Here is a 21144-nt window from a genome sequence, read left to right on the forward strand (position 1 = left end):
GGCACCCCCCTCCCCCGTTCCGCCACCCCCCTCGCACCGGGGAGGCGGCCGGAGCCGCCATCTTCCCACCCGAGGCGGTTCCCGGGGGAGAGGCCGGAGGGAGGCGGAGGAGGGATCCCGGTCGGGGGCCTCGATGGTGGCGGGGGGTAGGGCGGGTCGCCGGGCTGGGCCGCCGAGGCCGCTCCCGCACTGCGGCCTCGCCGAGCAGCGCCGGCTGCCCCGGCCCGGGCCCCGAACGGTGGCCGGGCAGCGGCCGAGCGAGCTTTGCCTCCCCCCCCCCTCAACCCCGCCCCGGTTCGGCGTTGCCGGAGATCTCCGCGGGCAGCGGGGGCGAGCGCCTTTGGAGGCAGCGGGGAGGGGGCGAGCGGAGTGGGGGCACGCCTGAGGCACCGGCTTCGCAGCGCTTCCCGGCTGCCCGCCCGTGGCGGCTGGGGAGCCGTGACCCTCGCTGGAAGAGCACGGCGGGAGTAAGCGGCGGTAGCAGCCCCTGGCCCATGGCTCCGGGCAGACGCAGGGCAGCGCTGGCTTTTCGTGAGAGCCGTGTCCTGAATAGGTGAATTGGTCGTGCGGGAGCTGGCGGGCCGGCTGTGCTCGCAGGTTACGAAGCAAGACTTGGCAAAAGCAGCCGCCGCACAGACGGCGTTTTTGCCCCTAGGATCTTGTTGTCGTGCGGCCTTCGCTAGCTGCTTCAGCGAAGCTGTTTTCACTCTCGGTTTCAGTTTGTGCAGATGCTCAAAATTACTACGTAGCTTTGTCCACAGTCTAAACAGATGTGCGCTTGCCAAACAATGTTGTACAAGATTCCTGTGTGGCAGATAAGTATAATTATTTTTATTCTGCAGGTAAGGGAATTGAGGCAAAGTGGTTAAGACTTGCCTGTGGCCACAGAGAGGGAGAGATGGTTTCAAAACCACTGTTTAAACTTGAGTCACGGTTGGGGTAAAACCATGGGAATTCTGGCTTCCGATCCTGCGTCTTGTCTCTGGCCTAGTTTTGTTGGCCTCCATCTGAATCCTTAGTAAAATTGGAGTAGGAACCGTTCTTAAGTGCTGCCTCAGGATCGCTATTGAAAGGCCTTCAGCTTTCATCTGGTTTAAGTTTCGCGTCAAACTTACCTGGTTTTTATGGACTGGATAAATTTTCAAAGGTCAAAGCGTGTTGTGTTCTTTTTTTAAACTTGCTGGGATTTTACAACTCTAGGGTTTTGATTCTGATCTGGTAACTGTTTTTATCAGTTGAACTTTCACTTGTTTCCTGCTGACATGTAAGCATTTCTTCAAGTTAATTCTTGAGATATGAAGCTAATCAGCTTAATCACTCTAGCTATTAGAGGAACATTGGTATTTTCTAATTTTTTTTATTACTATTATTTTTTGCTGGAAGTGAAAGAGAGGAGAAAACTAGGGTGAGGCCTGATAAGGTACGTGCAGAAAACAGGACGTATTTTATATATAATATCTAGAGGAAATTGTATTCTAGGTGTGTTGCCATTTATATGTGTATATTGTTTATATGGAAGCCAAAATTACTCTTATGTTTAATTGGTGTTAGATTTGGGGGGGGGGGGAGAAATCCTTAGCGAAACTGAAATAAAAGCTTTGCATAGATGAATTAATAGAAAACATTTGACCTCTTGGATGTTCCTGAATAAGTGATTGTATATCTTCATGGCATATAATCAGGTCCTTAAGTGCACACAATGTTCTGGGTTAGGTTGAATTGTTTCCCTTGTAATTCTTTCTGGGTTTTCAAGTGTTTACACACAAACCCCTTAAGGGAATAAAGGTGTTGGCACAAGTGTGTTCTGCCTTGGTTGCTTTTTTATAGCTTGCTCTAATGCAAATAAATATATACAAAAAGATATGGATAACTGATATGTACATATATATATTGTTTAGATATGTCTGGACCTTAAATCTGCTTCAGCTCAGAGCAAGATGGAAGACTTGGAACTGGAGGCAGTTGTGGGGGCTTTGGGATGTTGGGGTTTTTTATGTTTCTCTTTGAGACATGTGGTAACCATGTAGGCAATTTCTGGCTCTGATGTTTTACTTGATTAGAGTGAAATTAACTACTTGGTTTATTTTACTGAAATGCAAAATAAATACAGTCAGGTTTGTCTAATCTACATGTTCTGTGGAGATCTGTTGTTGCGTCTCTTATTAAGCCTCATATCTGGCAGTGGCTCTGGCTTTAAATCAGTTGTGAGCTTAATTGGCATGGTAATATAAACTCTTTGTTAAATATTTATTACATTACCTCACAAAATGCACATGCTAGACACGGAAGAGGCATGTTTCTGGCCATAGTGCGTGACAAACCTGAAGTGACAGCTGAAAGGTAGCAAGAAAGGAGTTATAAAGAGCAAAGTAATTAGGTGTAGATGTATTTCATCAGTTTAATTTTTTTAATCTAGGTGGCTTTTTGGCCCTTCAGCGCTATTAATGTTTAATTCCATGATGCCTGTATATATTCATCAGACATTCACGTTCTCGTAAATTAACAGGTAAGGTACACAAATAAGCATGTAGAGCACTTGACTTATCTTTTCTTGTGCCTATGTTGGAAGGAGCAGGTTTTGTCAAGGTCAGCAGCCTTATCGATCCTCTTGAAGAAGAGCATTCTTGTCTTGGAGATGCTCTGTGAAAGAAGGTGCAAAGGTGACTGTAGAGCTAGCTAACAAATGCAGTGTCAAGAAGGCTATCGCTGGCACAGAGAAAGAGGCAAAAGAGACCAGATAAAGAAAGCAAGGAAACGCAGTTTCAAGTTTGGAGAATATCAAGCTTTGGGAGTGTGGTTGTGTGTGTGTGTGTGTACGTGTACATGTGAGGAACTGTTACATGATGTAAGAAGTCAAAAATGTGGTTTACATAGTGTTCTGTTCCTTTAAGCATTTAGTCGCGAAATGACATTTTTAGACAACAAGTTTGTGTAACATAGAAATAACTGTAGAAGATAATCTTTGGCTGCATTTATTCCTGTATGTAATCAGTGATGTTAAACTAACATGAGCATTGCAAGTCTCTTGTATTTGCATCAGAATAGGCACACAGGTACTAGTAGGAAAGGAAGGATGTTACAAAACAGGACGTTGTAAGGAAGAAAATTAACCCCTCCCCATGCAGTTTTGTAAGAGGGAATAGTATGTCGAGAACTGTGTAGAAGATGAGAGTAAAAGCTACTCTTGTACTAAGGGCCCTGGAAAAGTATTTGAGCAATGTTGTTCCCAAAGCAAGGCATGTGCGTGCTGAAACTAATACTATTATTTTAGTCCACATAAAATAAGATCTAGACAGGTGGATTTCACCACGTAAGCCAGTCATTAAATTAGGGAGGGGAAAGTGATGTAAAACTTAAACTTTGAAACAATGCTAGTTCTATGTGATACCCCAAAAAAGAGAAAACACACATGCACACACACTCTTCCCCCCAAACTGGTATTATGCTTTATCAAAAGTACCAGTTGAAAATGTTGTAAATACAGTTGTAAGCTAATGCTTTGGGGAAGTTCTGTTTTCTTTCCCTATGTATTAACCCCTCTGTGCTAAACTCAAAGCAAGCTAGTGTGTCATCACAGTCAAACACGAAAAAAGAATACCTCTGAAGCACTTTCTCTGAATAGAAAACTCGGTGATATTTCACCTGGTCAATAGTAATAATTTGGTGCTGTAAATACTAGGTAATTGAAGAAGACCCATTGCTGTTCAACAGTCGGTTTCTTTCTCTTTAAGGATGTGCCGGCTTTGACTGGCTCATGATAAAAAATTTATCTAAAACCAGTAAGATTGAGGAACTTGTTAGAAACAGGAGACTAGGAGTTGATTTCTGTACCATCCATTCATGTAAATTAATCTAGCAGAGTTCCACAAAGTAGTGCAAGAGAGAAGCAAATTCTATTAATCGGTTCATAGCTGATAATTCTCAAGTTTTGGTGATGTGATGGAGCCAAGGACATTTTTTTCCATTGGTCTCACGCATCTGTGTGTTGTGTGTGTGTTGCTGTTAGGTACCCTTTCTAAAGGGGATGTGTGTCACCCTCTATTAGGAAGCAGGTGCTACAGAGTTAATACCTGCAGACAACAGAGGTACTTTGGAGTACTTAAATTAGGTGTGACTGTAATACAGCATAATTGCGTGATTAGGATGGCCATGAAGGAGTTCGTTCTGTGATGTGTGCTGCTGCAGGTATTTTGTGTCTGGGTATGTGTTTCAGGAACAGCAATTAACTCCAAAATTGGAAGTCTGGCAGGGGTTACTAATATGTGGCTAGCTACTTGGCCTAGAACATTGCAGGGAATTGGGGAAACGCTGTTTTGACGCCCTGATGAATCACCAATTTCTTTGAGCCTTAATCTTTCTAACGCTCATTTACTGTGGAGGGCTGGGCTATGCATATTCTGGATCCTGTCAGTCCAGCTCCTTAATGGGTAGTTGAATGATGTAATACAAAAGGAATCATTCGTTCATAAGCTGAATGGATTGCCGCCTCTGCACTTCCAGCAGCTCTGTTGTTATTCGCATAAGGCTGTTGGCGTGTAAGGAGCTGGTGTCCCTGAGAGTATATCCTACAGTAAAGGTTTATTCTGGATTGCCTTTGTAACCATCTAGAGTTCATGGATATCTCAAGTTCAGTGTGCATGTATTTGAGGTAGTAGTAGCTACACACAGCTTTTAGTTCTGGACTGTTGCACATATACGATAGAAACATAGGTGCCTATAGATATCTATGGACATCTATCTGGCATGGTAGCTTATGATGAATTAGACCCACAGTTGCTTTATCTGTTAGTGACTCCTTCCTAAAATGCTTATATCACTTTCACTGTTGAAAATAGCAAACACCGGCGATACATACAGACTTTGGAAATTACACCGTCAGATGCTTTCAGTAGTTCACGTGGGACTTGTTCAGGAATATACTGAGTTTTGAGTGTAGCTGTAGAACATGCAGTTATTTTATCTAAAGCTTGAGCTGGGCTTTTTGCATGTCTAAATATTGTATTGCTTAATTTTGCTTTTAGTTTTCCTGTGTTTTCTTGCACAAGTATCAGAACGGTGTTTCCCTTTGCTTAGATTAATTCTCCCTCACCTTCATACTGGCCCTTCCCTGCTAGCTTCTGGAAATAAGTAACAGTGATCAATATTAGTACTTCTTTGATGGTGTTCATAAGGTAGACTTCCATCTGTCTTGGTAATGGAGTTACAAGCTTACTTCACAAAATTGTAGATTTCTGTTATTCTGTTCAAGTGTTTCTCCATATTTCTCGGCAGACCTAACGTTCTGCAGTCTATTTTCAAGTATTTTATAATCACAGGATGGCAGTGATCTGACAGGGGATCTTGAGAAACAAAATATAAGTTAAATAGTAATTATGTTGAGGAAAGAATATTTAACTATTTGATAAGTCTCACTTGTCAAAAACTTAATGAATGCTTAAGAAGCTTTACGGTGATGTCTCTTGGCAGCTTTATGGTTTTGTTTTTGGTCAGTGTTGGTATCCATAAGCATATTTTTACAGGTTATGATGCTGTTGTAGGTTGCCCCACAACAGAGTCTGACTCTGACTGTTCAAACAAGGAACTGATGAATCAACAGGCCAATGTCCAAAGTAGCTTGCTTTTTCATACCGTGGCGCTGAAGGTTTATGCTCAAATGTTTTGATGGATCCTACTTGTTTCTGATTCTTGCTCTAGGAATTAGAAAAATAGAGCAAAAGTGAAGAATGCATTGGGGCACGGTTACTTTAAGGGCTGAACTACCTATATGTGCAGAATTTGCAATCTTATCTTGGGAGTTTCATTCCCATTCAGTGTTGTTGCTGCCCAACAGACAGGGACAGAAAGTGGTCAACATGTTGCTGTTCAAAGCAACAAGGCAAACAAATTGGGCAAAATATCGTTGCCTGCATTGGCCTGTCTCCAAGATCTTGGGTTTGTGTCCCTGTTCATGTTTAAAGCTTATTGTCCAATTCTTCATAATAGATGTCTAAGAGATTTGTATGATAAGGGAGGGGGATCCTTATTTTATGAAAATGTTGCAGCTTGGCTTATAATCTATTTTGTTACAATTATAATTTTCTGTTTCTTAATTAATGTTGCGTACTTTAACTGCTTGGATTCAAGGAATCAGTGGAATTTTTAGAAGGGTCTGTGCCCAGTTATTTTGACTTGCAAGGAAGAATTACTGTCCTTAAATCCAAGCTCCAATACTAGAACAGTCCATCCTTTTAACAGTGAGTCAAAACCTGAATTACCAGTAGTTTTGATTACAGTGATACTCTAAAAAGGTGGGGTGCTCTAACTGTGAACAAGTGTGCACCCAGTAGGTGATAGGCTTTCATACAGTGTTTTAAAGTAAGCAAGAGTTGCTTCTGATTTCAGCAAAGCTTGTAATGGAGGATGGTGGCTTTTTTCAAAGAGGAAGTAATACTAAAATGACTGGATTATTTGGGTTAAAATCTATTTTTGGCAAAGAGGTTAATGAAATAATCATTGGCAAAAACACTAGCTTCCTTTTTCTTATTACGAAACCTTAAAGTTAAATGACGCTTCTTCTGTAATAGTTTAATTTTACTTTAGATTTCCTCCTGAACATGTTTCAAAACTTAAACTAACATATTTTAGGTAAAGAATGCCTTTCAAGTCATAAAAAAAAAACAAACCCCAAACCAAACCCAAACCCCAAAACCTGAGGGGGGTTCATCCTAGGCTGTTTGTTTTGCAGAAGGACTGTTTACTAAAATAGTCTTTGCATAGTCAAGGATTATTGTATACATTCGTGTTGGAAGAAAACTTGTCATTGTACCTTTTCATTTATCACTTTAATTATCAACATCTTATTTGGTTCTGTATATGCCTCTCACCTGGACTTTATCTAGGCGTAGACCCTTTTCTATCTCACTTTTCTCAGAGCTGTTCTGACCGAAGATGTATTCTAGGAGCACTGTAATAGCTGTCCCATCAGTCTGCATCAAATCTTTTCCAGAATCCTAGTTCTGTGTGCATTTGAATTTGAATTGGAGATCCTTGGTGTAAGATCTCTGCTTCCCTTAATATAAACAGGTGTTTGTGTGATCTGAGAATGTGATGATAAAGAACTTAGAAAATCGGCTTTGAAACTATGTGTGTGTCTTAAAGAATAATTCAAAGCATTAAAAATATTAAGTGTCCTATAAGTTCCTAATACAGTTTTTGACCTCCTCTTGCTTAAGCACAGCACTGATTGCAGACTTGAAACAAGGAATCCAAATAATAGCAATATTCTAAGATAAGCCTATTAAGACCTGTTAAAGAATGTCAGACTTCTGACCTCACCCTTGGAACTGCCCTAAATGTTAACCTTATAGCTTCAAGTGATGTTTTTAGTCTTGTCTTTCATCATAAAATACTGCATCCTCCTCTGCCACCTTCTGAATTTTTCTGAAGAAGGTGCTGCCCATAAAATCCTGCCCAGCAGAGCTGGGTTAGTTATTTCCTTTACCTTCCTGAACTGCACTGCCTAGAGTCACAGGCAGCATCGTGAGTGTGCATTGGCCACCTTCTGGCTAGCAGTGTAGTGAAGTATGCGGAAAACTTAAATATCGTACTGGTAAATCGGAGGAGAAACATTCAGTAATTGAAACAAGGAAGTTAGTTGTTCCCAGCATTGCTAAACTGGCACTCTTCATGCACAACATTTAACTTGTTCCCTCTAAGCAAGTGCTAAAGCTGCTGGTACTTTGTCATGTGTTGTATCTTTTGAAGACTTAGTGTTTCTCTGAAGAATTAGGAAAGGCCAAATAGATAATCAGTTCCTGCACCTTAGCTTTAAAAATTCAAAGCAGCTAGTAAAATACTGTAGAACTTTGTGAAATAAACAATTTATAAAATGATAGGTCCACTTACTGCAAGACTGGCATGCTGAGATGCTGGTGAGGCTGTTAACCAGCAAAGTTCAGTATCTTTTCTAGTTTTCACTTCAAGTCAGGAATCTGCCCCTCATGGGTGAAGGTGCAGCAGTTTCTGTAAACTTCACTGCTCTGTGTGAGCTCTTGGCATACTTAATTGTTGCTTCCTTCAGCAATGGAATAGGAAGATTAATGTCTGACTTCACTTCAGTAGATACTTAAAAGAAAAGTGAACCCCCCAAAACCCCTTGGTTAAGTGAGAGCAAGCCAGCTATGTGGGGAGGGAAGGGAAACAAGGAAAATACATTATTATGCAAGATATTATCACTGCATAATAATTCCTCATGTGTGCATGAGTTCAGAGAAGATATGATAGAATGAGACAGGCTTAGTATCCAGAGTGCCAAAGTAAACTCACCTGCTGGAAATAAGATGTGTGTCAAAATGAGGAACTATAGTTTATGGGGGAAAAAAATATCTGAGAAGTCTTTCATGTGGCTTTTTCTGATAGCTATGTTAATCTCTTCATGTGGTGTCTTGGTTGGCTATGGGAAGGAGTAATATAGGCTGAAGATATGTGGAAGTTTTTGGAAAGTTTCCCTTTAAATAAATCAGAGTTTAAGAGTTTTAAGTTACTGTCTAGTGTTCTGAAAATGCCTTTTTAAAAATAGTACAGAAATGAACAATATTTTGTGAAACCCATAGTCATTAGTACTAACAGGTATCAGCTCCTGCCCTATCCACTCCAGGGCAAGCTTTAATTTTCTTTCCAATTCAGTCTACTGCTTCTACTCAGTTGTGTCTTGGTCTTCTGCTTTCTATGTGTACAGACGTATTGTGCAATTGTTAACTCATGTGACCTCAGTGCAGACAAGCAACATGGATGATGACAGTTGATGAATTAGATGAAGTTTTTCATTTGATGGTGCTAAACTTCAGAAACAGATTTTTGTGATGCTTTCCTAATGTTTGCATTAAGTGAAAAAATTAATTTCCACATCAGTGAACAGTATTTGACATTAAATATTGGTATTACATTAAAAGCCTGGAATAGTCTCCCAGCTAATTTGTAGGCATAAAGATATGTGAAGTTATTGAGAAGCTTTGACTTTCAGAAAAAAAATGCAATTAGCCCATCAAAGAGCACAACAAAGCGTCTAGAGTTAATATTTGTGTAGTAGGTAAACAATTTTAGCAGTTAAAATTATGTATATTAGTAAAAATACCAACACTTTTATTTGTGTTACCTCAGCTGTGACTTATTTGCAGATCAGAATCCCACTGCACTGGACACTGTGGAAGAACAGCCTGTTGCCTTGCAGCTTAGTCAAGTGTAACAGGTAAATGCAGGTGGATGGGAGTGTTACAAGAAATTAATGTGAGCAGTGGATTAGTATAGTATACGATGCCTGTGCTCTGATGAAAACCTCATCAGTTTTTAAACTATATTAATTTTAAAAAATCATGCGGAAGGAGGGAGCTTCCATCGCGTTCTGCAGTTTCTGTTAAGCCATGCTAGGTGTAAACTTGGATTTTTTCTATACTTGGCCGTTATTTAGGCTGGCTGGTTTTAGAAAATTATATGAAAAGTTAGTCTCTCCCTACGGTTAGGCTCATTTAACAAATGTATTCTCAATTACACAGCTTGGAAGCAGAGGTAGATGTGAAATGCTGTGTAGAGTTTAGGGTCTGGAACCCCAAGCTTGTCGTCCTGCAGGTACTTCGAAGCATTGTTGCCCTGTATTCAGGCTTAATTGGTTTTCCGATTTTTTTTTCCAATGCAAAAGAGCAGTGGTTTGCATTGACCTGTTCTTTCTCTCTTTAATTCAGTACAGACATTCTGCTGGGATTTCTCTTGTCAAAGTCCTGCAGGTATGTTACTGTCGTCTTTTCTTTCCTTTTTTTTTTTTTCTTTTTTTCTTTCTTTGTCTTGTAGTAGGAACTACCTGTGATGTTTTGTAGGCAAGAGTAATAGCAGCAGAGTGACGTGGACTTGACCTTTTAAGTTTCACTCAGAACTGCCGTACGTGGTTTGCAGTACTCTGCTGCTGCTGGTTTCCTGGAGAACAGGAAAGAAGGATTAATAGCATCAGTTCTTCAACTTGGGTCCTCTCTCCTCTACTACTCTTCTCGTGGTCCCAGAAGTAAAGTGTGTATGCAAGCAACTACTGGTGTAGTTCTCTGTTTAACTGTTTGTGGGAAAGGGGCATTGTTCAAATTATTCAAATTCTGTTCTTGCTGGTGATGTTTTCTGTCCTGGAAAAGTAAAAGAGAGACCAGTGCTGGGAGGTAGGGAGGAAGTCAAATGCTCATGCACCTAATAGTGGGTGAGTGATGGAGTATTTTAGTGGAAAATCATCATACTTTGAGGTACTTGCCTAATGTGCTTGAGTGGTAAATTCCTCTTTCCGGAGAAAGATAAAAGACCTTCTTCCACCAGTGCTAAACGTTTTCTGCTTTTTTAGGCCTTGGTCATGAATGTAGAATTTGTGATTCTACATTCAACTAAATAAAAAACAACTTTTCAAGAGAGGATGGGCTTGTGGAGAATTATGATCATAGATGCTTTATATTAAAGTAGCACCCCACCTTTCATTTCAGAGTTGTCATGGTTTGGCAGAGCTGCTAACAACTTTAACTCTGCCATTTGAGGGGTTGCTCAGATAATGCACAAACGGGAGAGTGAAGGGTTTATTTTAATTAACAGTTTGGTACTTTTTGAAATCATCATCTGAAAAAGAATATCTTATCTGACATGATAGTTATAATAGAAATTAAATATGCATCTTTATGGATAACCTGCAGGGTGTGTGCTGTTAGTCCACTTACAGTGAGGAAAACAAGCTTGTGGCTTTGTGATGGATGTGCTACATGAAGCAACCCCTGTTAATTAATGAGTTGGGTTTCTTAATGTTATGTGCTTCAGCCTGCAGTCAGGAGAGTGCTGCTTCAGACTTGGAAACGGAGAACAAGCTATAAGCAAACTGAAAACTGCTCATGACACAATCACACTTGTCTTCAAGGCACATGATACTCTTACCAGGCAGAAAAATTTCTTCACAGTGGGTTATTCCTGTCTTGGTAGGCACTCCTAGTATTCTAAATGGTAAGATTTTTTTTTTAGATTCTATACTATTAAACATCTAGTGCATTACATTACTGAGGAGGATATGATCCACAGGCTTATTAGTCTGTTTCTTCAGTGATGTTTGAGTGCGCATCACATGGCACATGTGTGTAAAACTATCATGGTGTGCAAGAGGACTGGAAATTCTGTGTGAGACCTTTCAATATAGTGAAAAGATTTCCTTTTATTTTAAGCATATATATTTAAAATACAATGCATAAAAGGCTAGACATAAAGATAATCATGATTATTTGTTGTTGGGGATCATCCTGTTATCCTCTGTGTACTATCAAGATCTTTCTTCCTGTTGTTTGAGATTAGGTGAGTGAATAAGGCTGTAACTTTACCTCCTTCCCACTTTTCTTGCTCTTGACTGACAGTTTTTCATATAGCTCTATATAGAGTCCTTATTTACCACTATCAGGTTTCTTTGGTATTTTATGACCTTTGTTTAGTAACTTAGTGCTTGATATCTCTTGGACAACTAATTACTCTAACAATCTGAATTTCTAGACTTGAGGAGTAATCAGTTCTGGTGTGTGGTTCCATAGCACGGGTTTGTGTGTGAGTTAGATCAGTAAATGATGGAGTTGCAAATCACTTGTGAAGCCTAGCACGGAAACGTTTCATAAATCTTTAAATAAGCAAATGCAGTGTTCCCTCTAAATAGCAAGGTTTGCTGTTTCTCTTGAAATCTCAGCCATTCTTAGAGGAGAGACTACATTTGAAGAGATAATTAATAGAATTGCAGAACAGTTTTGGAGGCTATCAACTTTATAAAACAGAAGGTTTTTTTAAAAAAACTTGTGAAGTAGATGCAGCAGCAGCTCTGAACTATTTGAGCTGGAGTTTTCTATTGCAGAATGTTAAAAAAGTATAGCATTAAGGTTTAGGTGGTCTTCTGACACAGTGCATTTCTTGCAAACACCCAGTTGCCACGTGGGTTTTAAAATGCCTTGCACCTGCCAAGTGTCCTGTTGCAGGTTCACCCCCCGTGCTTATGTCCATGTTCCTCTTCAAGAACCAAAAAGTTGTGTTGTTCTGGGTGCTGCCTGGGGGGTGCCAGGGCATGAGTAATTTTCTTGGCAGGAAGGAAAACTGAAACAAATCAGACAGTACTTCTCTCGGGTTTTTTGAAATCTAAGTTTCAAGCCACCATGCTGGCACGTACACTGGATGCATGTACATTTTGAAATTTTCATCTGGCAGACTTTGATAAATGTCTGGGTCACACTAACATCCAGAGGTGAAATTTTCAACTTTTCCCCCAACTGCTTAGCTAATTAGCAGTTAAACAAATTCAGAGCCTTATGATGATTTTTGAAATAGGAGTGTATTCAGTATTTAACTTCTGTAGACACATGGCTATGACTAAATATTTATGTCATGTCAGCTTTTTAATTGCTGTTGCGTAATACAGAGTTTACAACTGACGTAGGCACAATGGTGGTTGCTGAGATCGCCACCAGTAGATGTGCTTTTTGGGGTGGTTAGATTTTTCGTTCCCAGCTACTTTGTCCACTGTGGTAATGTATCCCTTCACAGTATATTTTCTTGTAAATAATGCCATCCTTTGAGTGATAGATTGCTTGTTGCATCTGCTCTGTGAAGAAACTGATTTCCTGCTTTGAAAGGAGAGATGGAAACCCCTGAATTCTGTCACAGGCTTTCTGTATCAGAAAGATACAGCTTTGTAGGGTTATTCATCTACAAAATGGTAACATGTGCCCCATGCAGCAGGATGATGGTTCAGCACTTACATTAACAGCTGAAATCTTTATTTGAAAGTCTTCTAAAACAGCCATCTGATTAAAATTGGAAGCTGTAGTTTGTATCACCACTCATAATGCTAAGACGGAGGGAAACTTGCAGCCTTTCAGGATTAGGATTTGTCAGTTTTTCTTGATGATGCTCTATAAGCTTAACTATCCTGTATCTGAGTTAGCAGTTTTACCTGGGCTGAGAGCATGATTAACTCTTGACATATTACATACCCCTTGGGTATTCAAAACACTTGTGAAACTAATAAAGAAAGGTAAATGTTGTTTAAACGGGAGCTCATGTGTTAAATTAATAGCATACTTTTGGAAGAGGCATCTGTTATTTCTTGTATCAACTATGTGATGTGTTCAGCAGGTGCTAAAATTCTTTTCAAAGCTGAGGTCAGTGGTAGCTCTGATTACTTCTGCTGTGGTGTTGTGATCCTCGTGGATACATAAGGTTGTGAAAGATGGGGAGAAAGTATGTTATCTCTGACAGTAGAAAGAGGGTTTCTGGCCTGCAACTGGAAGTTTGTTATGAAGCTTAAGTTAAGCAGTGCACCTCTGTTTTGAAAACATTTTAGGCTTTCTCATGTAACTGGAAGTGTATTTCTGTATTAGCCTTGTGAAAAGTTTATCTTAATCTGTGTTTAAAGTTCCTAAAATGTTTGCTAGGAAGAGTTCTGCACAAAGCCAAACTCAAATCTATTTTTGTTTGTGCTTGCTGGAAGAGCAATGAAAAGATCTTTTATTCTAGTGAGCTTTTTTGTTTTATGGTGGTGGTGTTCGCAGTGTGAAAGTTAGTTGTCAGCACTTGCATTTATAAATCTCTTTTTAAGGGCTGATTACTCTGGGCTGAAAGTTGGCAGGCAAGATCTCAGCCCTAGAGCATTGTTTGGGGTTTGCATGTTTTTAAATAACAGATCTATCTGACTGGTTTGATTGAGAGAACGCATGCTGCTACTCATACTCTTGTAACTCTAGACAGCAAAACAGACTGCATAAAAGCACGCTTTGAATATGAATTAGAAAAATTAGAGACGACTACTAATGAAAGCAGGAGGATGGGGGGCTACACTCAGGGAGGTTTTGGGGCGGTTGGTGGGGGCAGTAGTGATTTTGTTGGCTATATAGCAATCAAGGAGATGTCTCTTCCGAGCTGTTTGCAAGGTTGTGGTGTATGTGGATGCAGTGTGTATATAAATATCTTCAGACAGTTGAACATTAACTCTGCCAGTACTATAAGATACCTAAACCTGAACTGCAATGCAGTGTAAAGGTTAGCCTGATGTTGGCACCACAATAACACACATGTGGCTTTTGGATGAGAGTGGTCCCAGCTCTGCTTGGCTTGGCACCTGAACAAGAGCGGTCATGTGGTTGTGTGTACTTAGCTGCATAATCATCCTGTGGACCATTGCTGGTTTGTATCTGGTATCTTCTGAAACGATGGAATTCTTATAACAAGATACATTTGAAAATATTTGCCAATAAAGAATAGTGTTGTCAACTTTAAAACAAAACAAGACCCACAACTTTTTATTGGTGAAGGTGGTTGTCAATGTTGCAGAGGGAAGCCAGTGGGCTGAAATAGTGCTACCTGTGTTGCTCAGCCAGGTGGTCTCAGTCCTTTCTGAGAATATTCTCGTAACTCCTCAGATTAACCACTGCTGACCAGGTGCCCACAGGGACAGATCTGTATAAGTAAAGAGTCCATTGCCCTTGTTCTAAGGGGAAAACAACTGTAGTAAGGCGCTCTTCCCCTTCCTGTTGCAATTACTAATTTAGCAGACTTCATGGTTGAATGTTGTGCGGTTTCTAAAGAAACGTGTTCTTACCTGTGTTTCAAAACTTCTGGGGGGGATAAGTGTCTTGCCTACTTACAAACCAAGTTCAAACTGCTTATGATGAGCTTCAGTAAAATCCATGGAGTTTTTCTTGTATTAGGTAGTTCTGGAAATAAGTATTTGTATGTCTCAAGGGTAACTTTGCTCTTCGCATAATATATCTGAAGTTGTTGAACTTGACTAATTACTCTGTGATGACCGAATGGCAAGCCAGAAGGAAAAATAAAGATTTACTGTATGCATTTACAGAATTGAAATTATATATAGTATTACAAAATTATAATTGTGTACTTCTAAATCAATTAATAAATGCAGGCCATTCTGTAGACTGAGTAGACATAATTTGTGGAAGACACAGATTGTTCTGTGAATCTGCTTGCTATAGACTAGAAGTATTATTTAAAAGCTTATTTAAGAGACTGTGTGCCTTTGAAGGTTTTTCCTGTGGGTTTGTTTTTTTTTTTTTGTTATAATAACTTGAATGAAAAAAAAGTGCAGTCTACTTCTGACAGCTCAATGTTCTGCCATAGGTATTGCTATCTGTATCCCAAATTGGTCTGCTGACTTGGGTTTTTCTCTTGAATGTCTCCTACTTACTGCAGCAGCATGTATTTATGCAAAGATATGGTTTACCAATAAGCAATTCAGTTTATCTTTTAAAGTGGTGGGCAAGTTAACTCTTCAGGGGGATGATAATTTTTATTGCTGCATTAAAATGCCACATTTAACTTGCTCGCTAATTTGACTATTAAACTAGCATCAAAAGAGGATAAACTGTCTTCGAAACTATCAATCCTGATCTGTAGTTTCTAGTGCTACCAGATATTGATTGCGGTTCCTGTAAATAAGCTTCTGTATGAAGATATGTATCAATACTAATGAAAAACATGCTAAAACACATCCTGTGAAGAGCCTTTAATGTTTTGTGATGGTTTTTTTGTTTTGTTTTATTGTTTCTCTCCCTGAAGTAGCACTGTCTTTTCCACAAACACTGTATTCTGTGACATGATGGTCATGGAAGCCTGCAGTCATATAAGTTTTACGCTTTACGAGACCAGTAAGTGGCAACTCTGCAGTGGAAAAGTTGATGGCACTAACTTTCCAGAACAGCCCTGCACCTGAAGTCCTTTTGAAGTATATCACAACAGATGGGATTTTGCAGCAGAGCACTTGATGTCCTGGGGACTTGTAGCAGTGTGACATAGTAAGTGACGAAAATTGCAAAGGAAACTCCTGCATTTGGGGTCTTTCTGCATGGCTTACCCATTTGCAGAATGGCAATAGGTGATCGCTGTTAAAAGCACAGGACTTAGAAGGCAGGTCGAATATGCTCTTTAAACAGAGTATAATAGTATCTCACTTGTTTTGAGAGCCATTTTGATCCTTAATGAAATGGGTTTGGCATTTTAGTTATTAAAAATAATTTGCTCGCAAGGTGAGTGGATTTAGTGTAGGGTGTATCACAACAAATCTGTGTAACTGATGAGAATATGATTATTAGTCTGAGTAATCCAAACAAAGTTACCTAGAGCTTCAATCTAGACCTAGCATGTGATAAGCATCTTGTGTAATCTCATCTAAAGGACTTCTGAAAAGCTGTAGAATGATATGCTGCTCTGATTGCTGGTGGCTTGCCCAAGAAATTTGAAATTGCAATGTGCACATTGCAGTCGTCTTATCTATCAAGTTGGCTAACAGCTTGTCTAACCTTAGCTGAAATTAATGATTTAGCTGAATATTTTGTGCTTGATGGCCAGTCAGCAAATGCTTTAAAGGACATGTGTGTAGTGGAATTTTACTCTTGTTTGATAGATTCACATGTTCTTAGCAGTTTTCCTTCCACAATCCATAGATTTACAAAGTACTGGTGCTAACGCTACATACCAGAGGATGGAAGAGATTGGAGCATGACTGGGGACAGGCTGATCTTAGAAGGGAATGGGAATGTGCGAGATAAGCAGGCGACATAGAGGGATGCAAAGAAGTACCTTGGCATTGATTTGGGGATCAAAATGCTGAGTAGATAACATCATTGCTGACTGAAACACATTTGTCTTTCTGTAAAGTAAACTTTAGCTTGGGAATCTGTACTAATGTGCATGCTCAAGGTTAGTATGGACAGCAGTGGAGATTATATACAGCAAACAAAATGTATAAGAAGTCTTTTTAGGAAAACATTAATCCAAAATTTTAAAAGGCTAAAACCAATTTCTTTAAAGAATATTAAGAAGCATTCTCCAAGAAGCTTAGACACCTTCCGCAGTGTTAATGTGCATACAGCTTCCAATGCGTGGGTTTGAGCAGCACAGAGTCTACCTATTTAATACTAGCTTTTGAAAAATTGCTTTCATCCCGAGGATGATTTTTGGTTATTTGATAAAATACAAACATCCTGAATGAATTCCACACTTTCTGCCATGCAGACTCTGTGTGTGTGTTCATGTGTGTGTAACACTATGTAAGGGGCAGTATAATTTTTTTAATGTCATTTTTTGTGTGTTTTTTTGGTCTGTGTCATTTCTCCTTTACTGTAATAGTTTCTATTCCAAGGTGAGAGACAGGGTGTTAGGAGAAAAAACTTCCAGGAATATAACAGTGATGCAGTGCATGTGTTTCTTTCAAAAACATGTTTTTCATCCTGACTTTACATCAGTAGCATGAAGTGATAAGCAACTGTTCATCTAAGCTGAATATTTTGTCCTGTCGGGGATGTCAGTATGTTTCTTCAGCTGTGTGTGCAAAATATTTTACCTTCTGCATAATCCCATAATACAGATGCTTGAATCAGTTCATAGGTGAATGTCATAATTTTATTTGAAAACTTCAGAATGTATTCAATCAGTTGTAAGAAAGGCTTTTGTCCATAGCATAGAGGAGATTCCATGGAAGGTCATAATGCCAAACTGAAAGATATACTTTGTAACTCCAGTCTTTTGGAGTCAAGATGCCCTGGAAGGAGCTTATGCTGCTAAAGAAAGGAATCATAGCGTTACCTTCCATGTGCTGCAAATCTTTACTTTTTTTTTTTTTTAAGGAGATGATAGAGAATCTTACCCTGAAGTGTGGTGTTACCAACTTGAAGACAATAAATGTCTCTCACACATTGTTACAGATGCAGTACTGGGATTTCCGCATGAATAAGTAACTCAAAACGCATATTACAACTTGCTCATAGTCCTTTTAGAAAAGAAAATTAAAAAATTACCTTGCCTTTACACCCCAATATTTATTTTCTGAGACTTTATGCTTTAAATGAGCTCTTCTTGGTTTTTTTAAAGACCTTTTCTTTTTTTTTAATAACGGTGTTAAATAATAGCATCAAATTTCAAAGCAAAGTTGGTGTCAGACTTTCAACTCTACTCAGTTTTCTACTTGTCTAATCAAATAACATTTTAGGATGATGGAGCAGAACAACTTGTTGAGCGTTACTAATCTAGCAGAACTGTTGTAACATGCTGCTTAAAATTTGCAAAGATTAAGTGACTGTCAGTAGTTGTAGAAGACAAAGGTTGGTTTGTGACTAAATGCTTCTTAATGAGTTAAGTAAGTCTACCAGGTGGTATGAAGAAGTCATGGTTTGAAAACCAATCTGAGTAGTTAAGGTGAGAATCGAGTGAAAGTTTCCCGGTGGAATTTCCCTGCCCAGTGCTGTGGCAAGTGTTCATCTGCACTCCTGAGGCAGCCAGCGACTGAGAGCTGAGTGTATCTGCAAGATCACTTTATCCTTACCTTCTGCCATAATGTTTTCTCTGAACGGGTAATCTTGACCGTGTTGTGTGGAAGTTCTTTGGACCTTGGCCTGAATCGACATGGGACGTCTGGAATGGCTGTGGGCTCTCAGGAATTTCAGCAACCACTTACAGAATCTTTTGTCTTCCTGTTTCCGCAGCTTACAAAGGTGACCAGTAAAGTTCTCTCTGAGCAGCCAAAAAGCAGACAGCTCATGACTTCTGATCAGGACACTAAAGTTGTGGCTGAACCGCAGGTGCAGCAAGTACAAGAAGTTAAAGACGGTTCTCATCTAGTAAGTATTATAATTACATACTCGCTTGGTGTAAGTGTTGCATGAAACACAATTTTGATTAAGACATAGTAAAAAACTATCTCAGAACATTTTAGAAGACAGTTGGCTGATAGCATTGCAACATAAAATGCTAGAGCAGAGCTGTTGAAGGTGGCTAATTCTCCATACCAAGTAGGAGCCTCAACTTAACTTTTCTTCAGCCCTACATGGGATTTAAATAAACTGCAAGTTACAACAGTTTGTGCTCATTTAAGGTGCAGGACTTTTTAGTCTATGCAGGAATTGCATTACTAATCTTGAGTTAGGTTCTAGCTCATACATTAACTTGTGAAGAAAATGCAGGAAATGTACTTGGCATGTATCTGTAATTGAAAAAAATACAAACCCATACAAATAGGAAATTGTATCCTGTAACAGGAATTTTGCTCAGTCAGTTCTGCCAAATGGCACATGTTGCTTCTGTGCTACTGTGCAGGATCTAAGTTGCTTTATGGGATGCTTTTGGCAGATCATACAGCAGATAGTACTGTGTGTATATATGTTGCAGTAAATGTTGCATATGTCTTCAGGAAGATTGAATGCTTGATCTGTGTGTGAGCTCTACTCATACCATATTTTCATCTTTGATTGTTCACTATATTGGGAGGAATGTTTCTTCTTGGGACATCTTGAAGGGTTTGGTTTCAGTGTACATTCTGCTCACTGCTTAGCCTGTGCTATACTAAGCAGCAGATGCTTGCTGCTTCAAGTTAACCTTGCAGCAGCAGCAGATGCTTCCTGCTTCCACTTAACCTTGCAGCAAGCACTAAGGAGCATTTTGAAAGACCCTCTAAACTTGTGCTGTTCTTTGCTAAGCAAGCTGGTGGGTTTTTTGTTTGTTATTCCCCCCCTTTTTTTATTCTGGGTTCTCTTCTGCTCTGTTTTACCTTTCTCAGATGTGAATTTTGTCTATTTGACAGTAGAGGAAAAAATTGAACCCACTTTTGTGCCATACTTTTGAAAGTTGAGCTTTTGTGATTTTTTTTTTAATTTTTTTCTTGTACTTAAGGCATTAATTCCAAGAAACCACTGTGTAAGCTTGAGTAAGAGGCTCTTGCAGGTTTGCTTCAAAAGCTTTGAACTGTCAGTGCACTTACAGCAGGTGCATTAGTATTAAAGGTGGTTTGATCAGTTTTCACATTGATGCTAGTTCTTTTAATTTGGCATGCTAGAGTTTTTGTAAAGCTACATATAAACTTGGATCTAAATCTTAATTTCAGTTCTTTCATACTTATTTGGAGGAAGAGAGTAACCATTTATTTCAATTTCAGAAAATCTGTCTGTTCTTTTCCTCAGTAGCGGGGACTAATGTCAATTTGGATATCTTGGAATGTATCCATAGTACTATAATGGTGCATTTCAAATAACTAATTCTTTCGAGATTAAAGCTTTTCCTTTGCTGAATATTTTATTCCAAAAAGATGAGACCTGTAGGTTATTAAGCTTTTTAAAGTTATATGAGTATCATACTCTTACATGCACAGCATCAGAAGGTCATTTTGTTGTATGAGAATCATTGCCAATATATGCTGTTAAAAGTGTTGTTTTCAAGATGGTCCCTTCCATAATGGCATGCTTGCATGAGTATATTTTGCCCATGCTTCAGGACTTCATTTGCAAGTTTTGGGAACAAGGCTATAGTTTGAGGAAAAACTTCATGGAGTTCAGGAACAAGTCAGCAAAAAGCTTTTTTTTTGTTATATCTTTTAATATTAACAATAAATAAATTTTCCTAATTATGATTTTAATCAGTGTGTTTTCTTTGGCAGGAACAAAACTTAACACACGTTCTACTATTATAATGTTGAACAGATAGTCAGTAGTGACTGAATTAAAATAAAAGTTTTGATGTTGTGATGGAACCCTTCAGAAATCGCTTTCCAGGGTTGCTTATGTTAATGATATGGAGGTCACTTGTTTACTAACAGTTTTCAAAAGCTTAACCTCATGGTGAGGGAGGCAAAGTCATTTCTTCTGCCTTGAGGTAGCTATAAAACTATATGCTATTTAATGCCTAGTGTAGATTGAACTCAAGTCTATCTGGTTCGTTTCCAACAACAGCTCCTCTTGAATTTGGCTGATTTTAGTAGTATTAAATGGCAGAATTCCAGTAGTTTTGCACGCAAGTTGATTGAAGGAAATTGGCAACTTGAGGATCCGTGTAAATTTCTTGTTAATAGTAGCTTACACTTACAAATAGGAGGTAGATAATTTAGAGGATACTAGCAAATTCTTAGCTTTGATAAATGTGGGAGTTAAATATGCTGGTACTTCTGGCTTTTTTTTTAACTGGAGGCAGGTGTTGTCACTTCAGGTGACATCTGTCATTGGATATTATTTTTTTTTTTGTATCCTGATTCACAATTACCTTTCTGAGAAAGCCCTTGTCAGACTGGACTCAGGAAACTCAGTGTTTAAGAAATGTTTCACTCCCTTTTGACTCACTTCTCTGTTTCCTTTT

The 21144-nt window shown here is 39.1% G+C and overlaps 1 protein-coding gene across 6 annotated transcripts in view; it reads left to right on the forward strand.

The window, feature by feature from the left end:
- Positions 1-18512: 18512 nt before the first annotated feature.
- LARP4B (La ribonucleoprotein domain family, member 4B) overlaps positions 18513-21144 on the forward strand; it is a 41266-nt gene continuing 38634 nt past the window's right edge. For 5 of the 6 annotated variants that reach the window (XM_010585578.1, XM_010585602.1, XM_010585586.1 and 2 more), the window contains exon 1: positions 18513-18644. In XM_010585578.1, the coding sequence (XP_010583880.1) occupies positions 18564-18644 (81 nt within the window). In that variant the 5' untranslated portion in view covers positions 18513-18563. The remainder of the gene's footprint in view (positions 18645-21144) is intronic. The other variant, XM_010585595.1, reaches the window with a different exon arrangement.

Source organism: Haliaeetus leucocephalus, unplaced genomic scaffold (assembly GCF_000737465.1).
Source record: "Haliaeetus leucocephalus isolate CR32 unplaced genomic scaffold, Haliaeetus_leucocephalus-4.0 Scaffold0, whole genome shotgun sequence".
NCBI classification, from domain to species: domain Eukaryota; kingdom Metazoa; phylum Chordata; class Aves; order Accipitriformes; family Accipitridae; genus Haliaeetus; species Haliaeetus leucocephalus.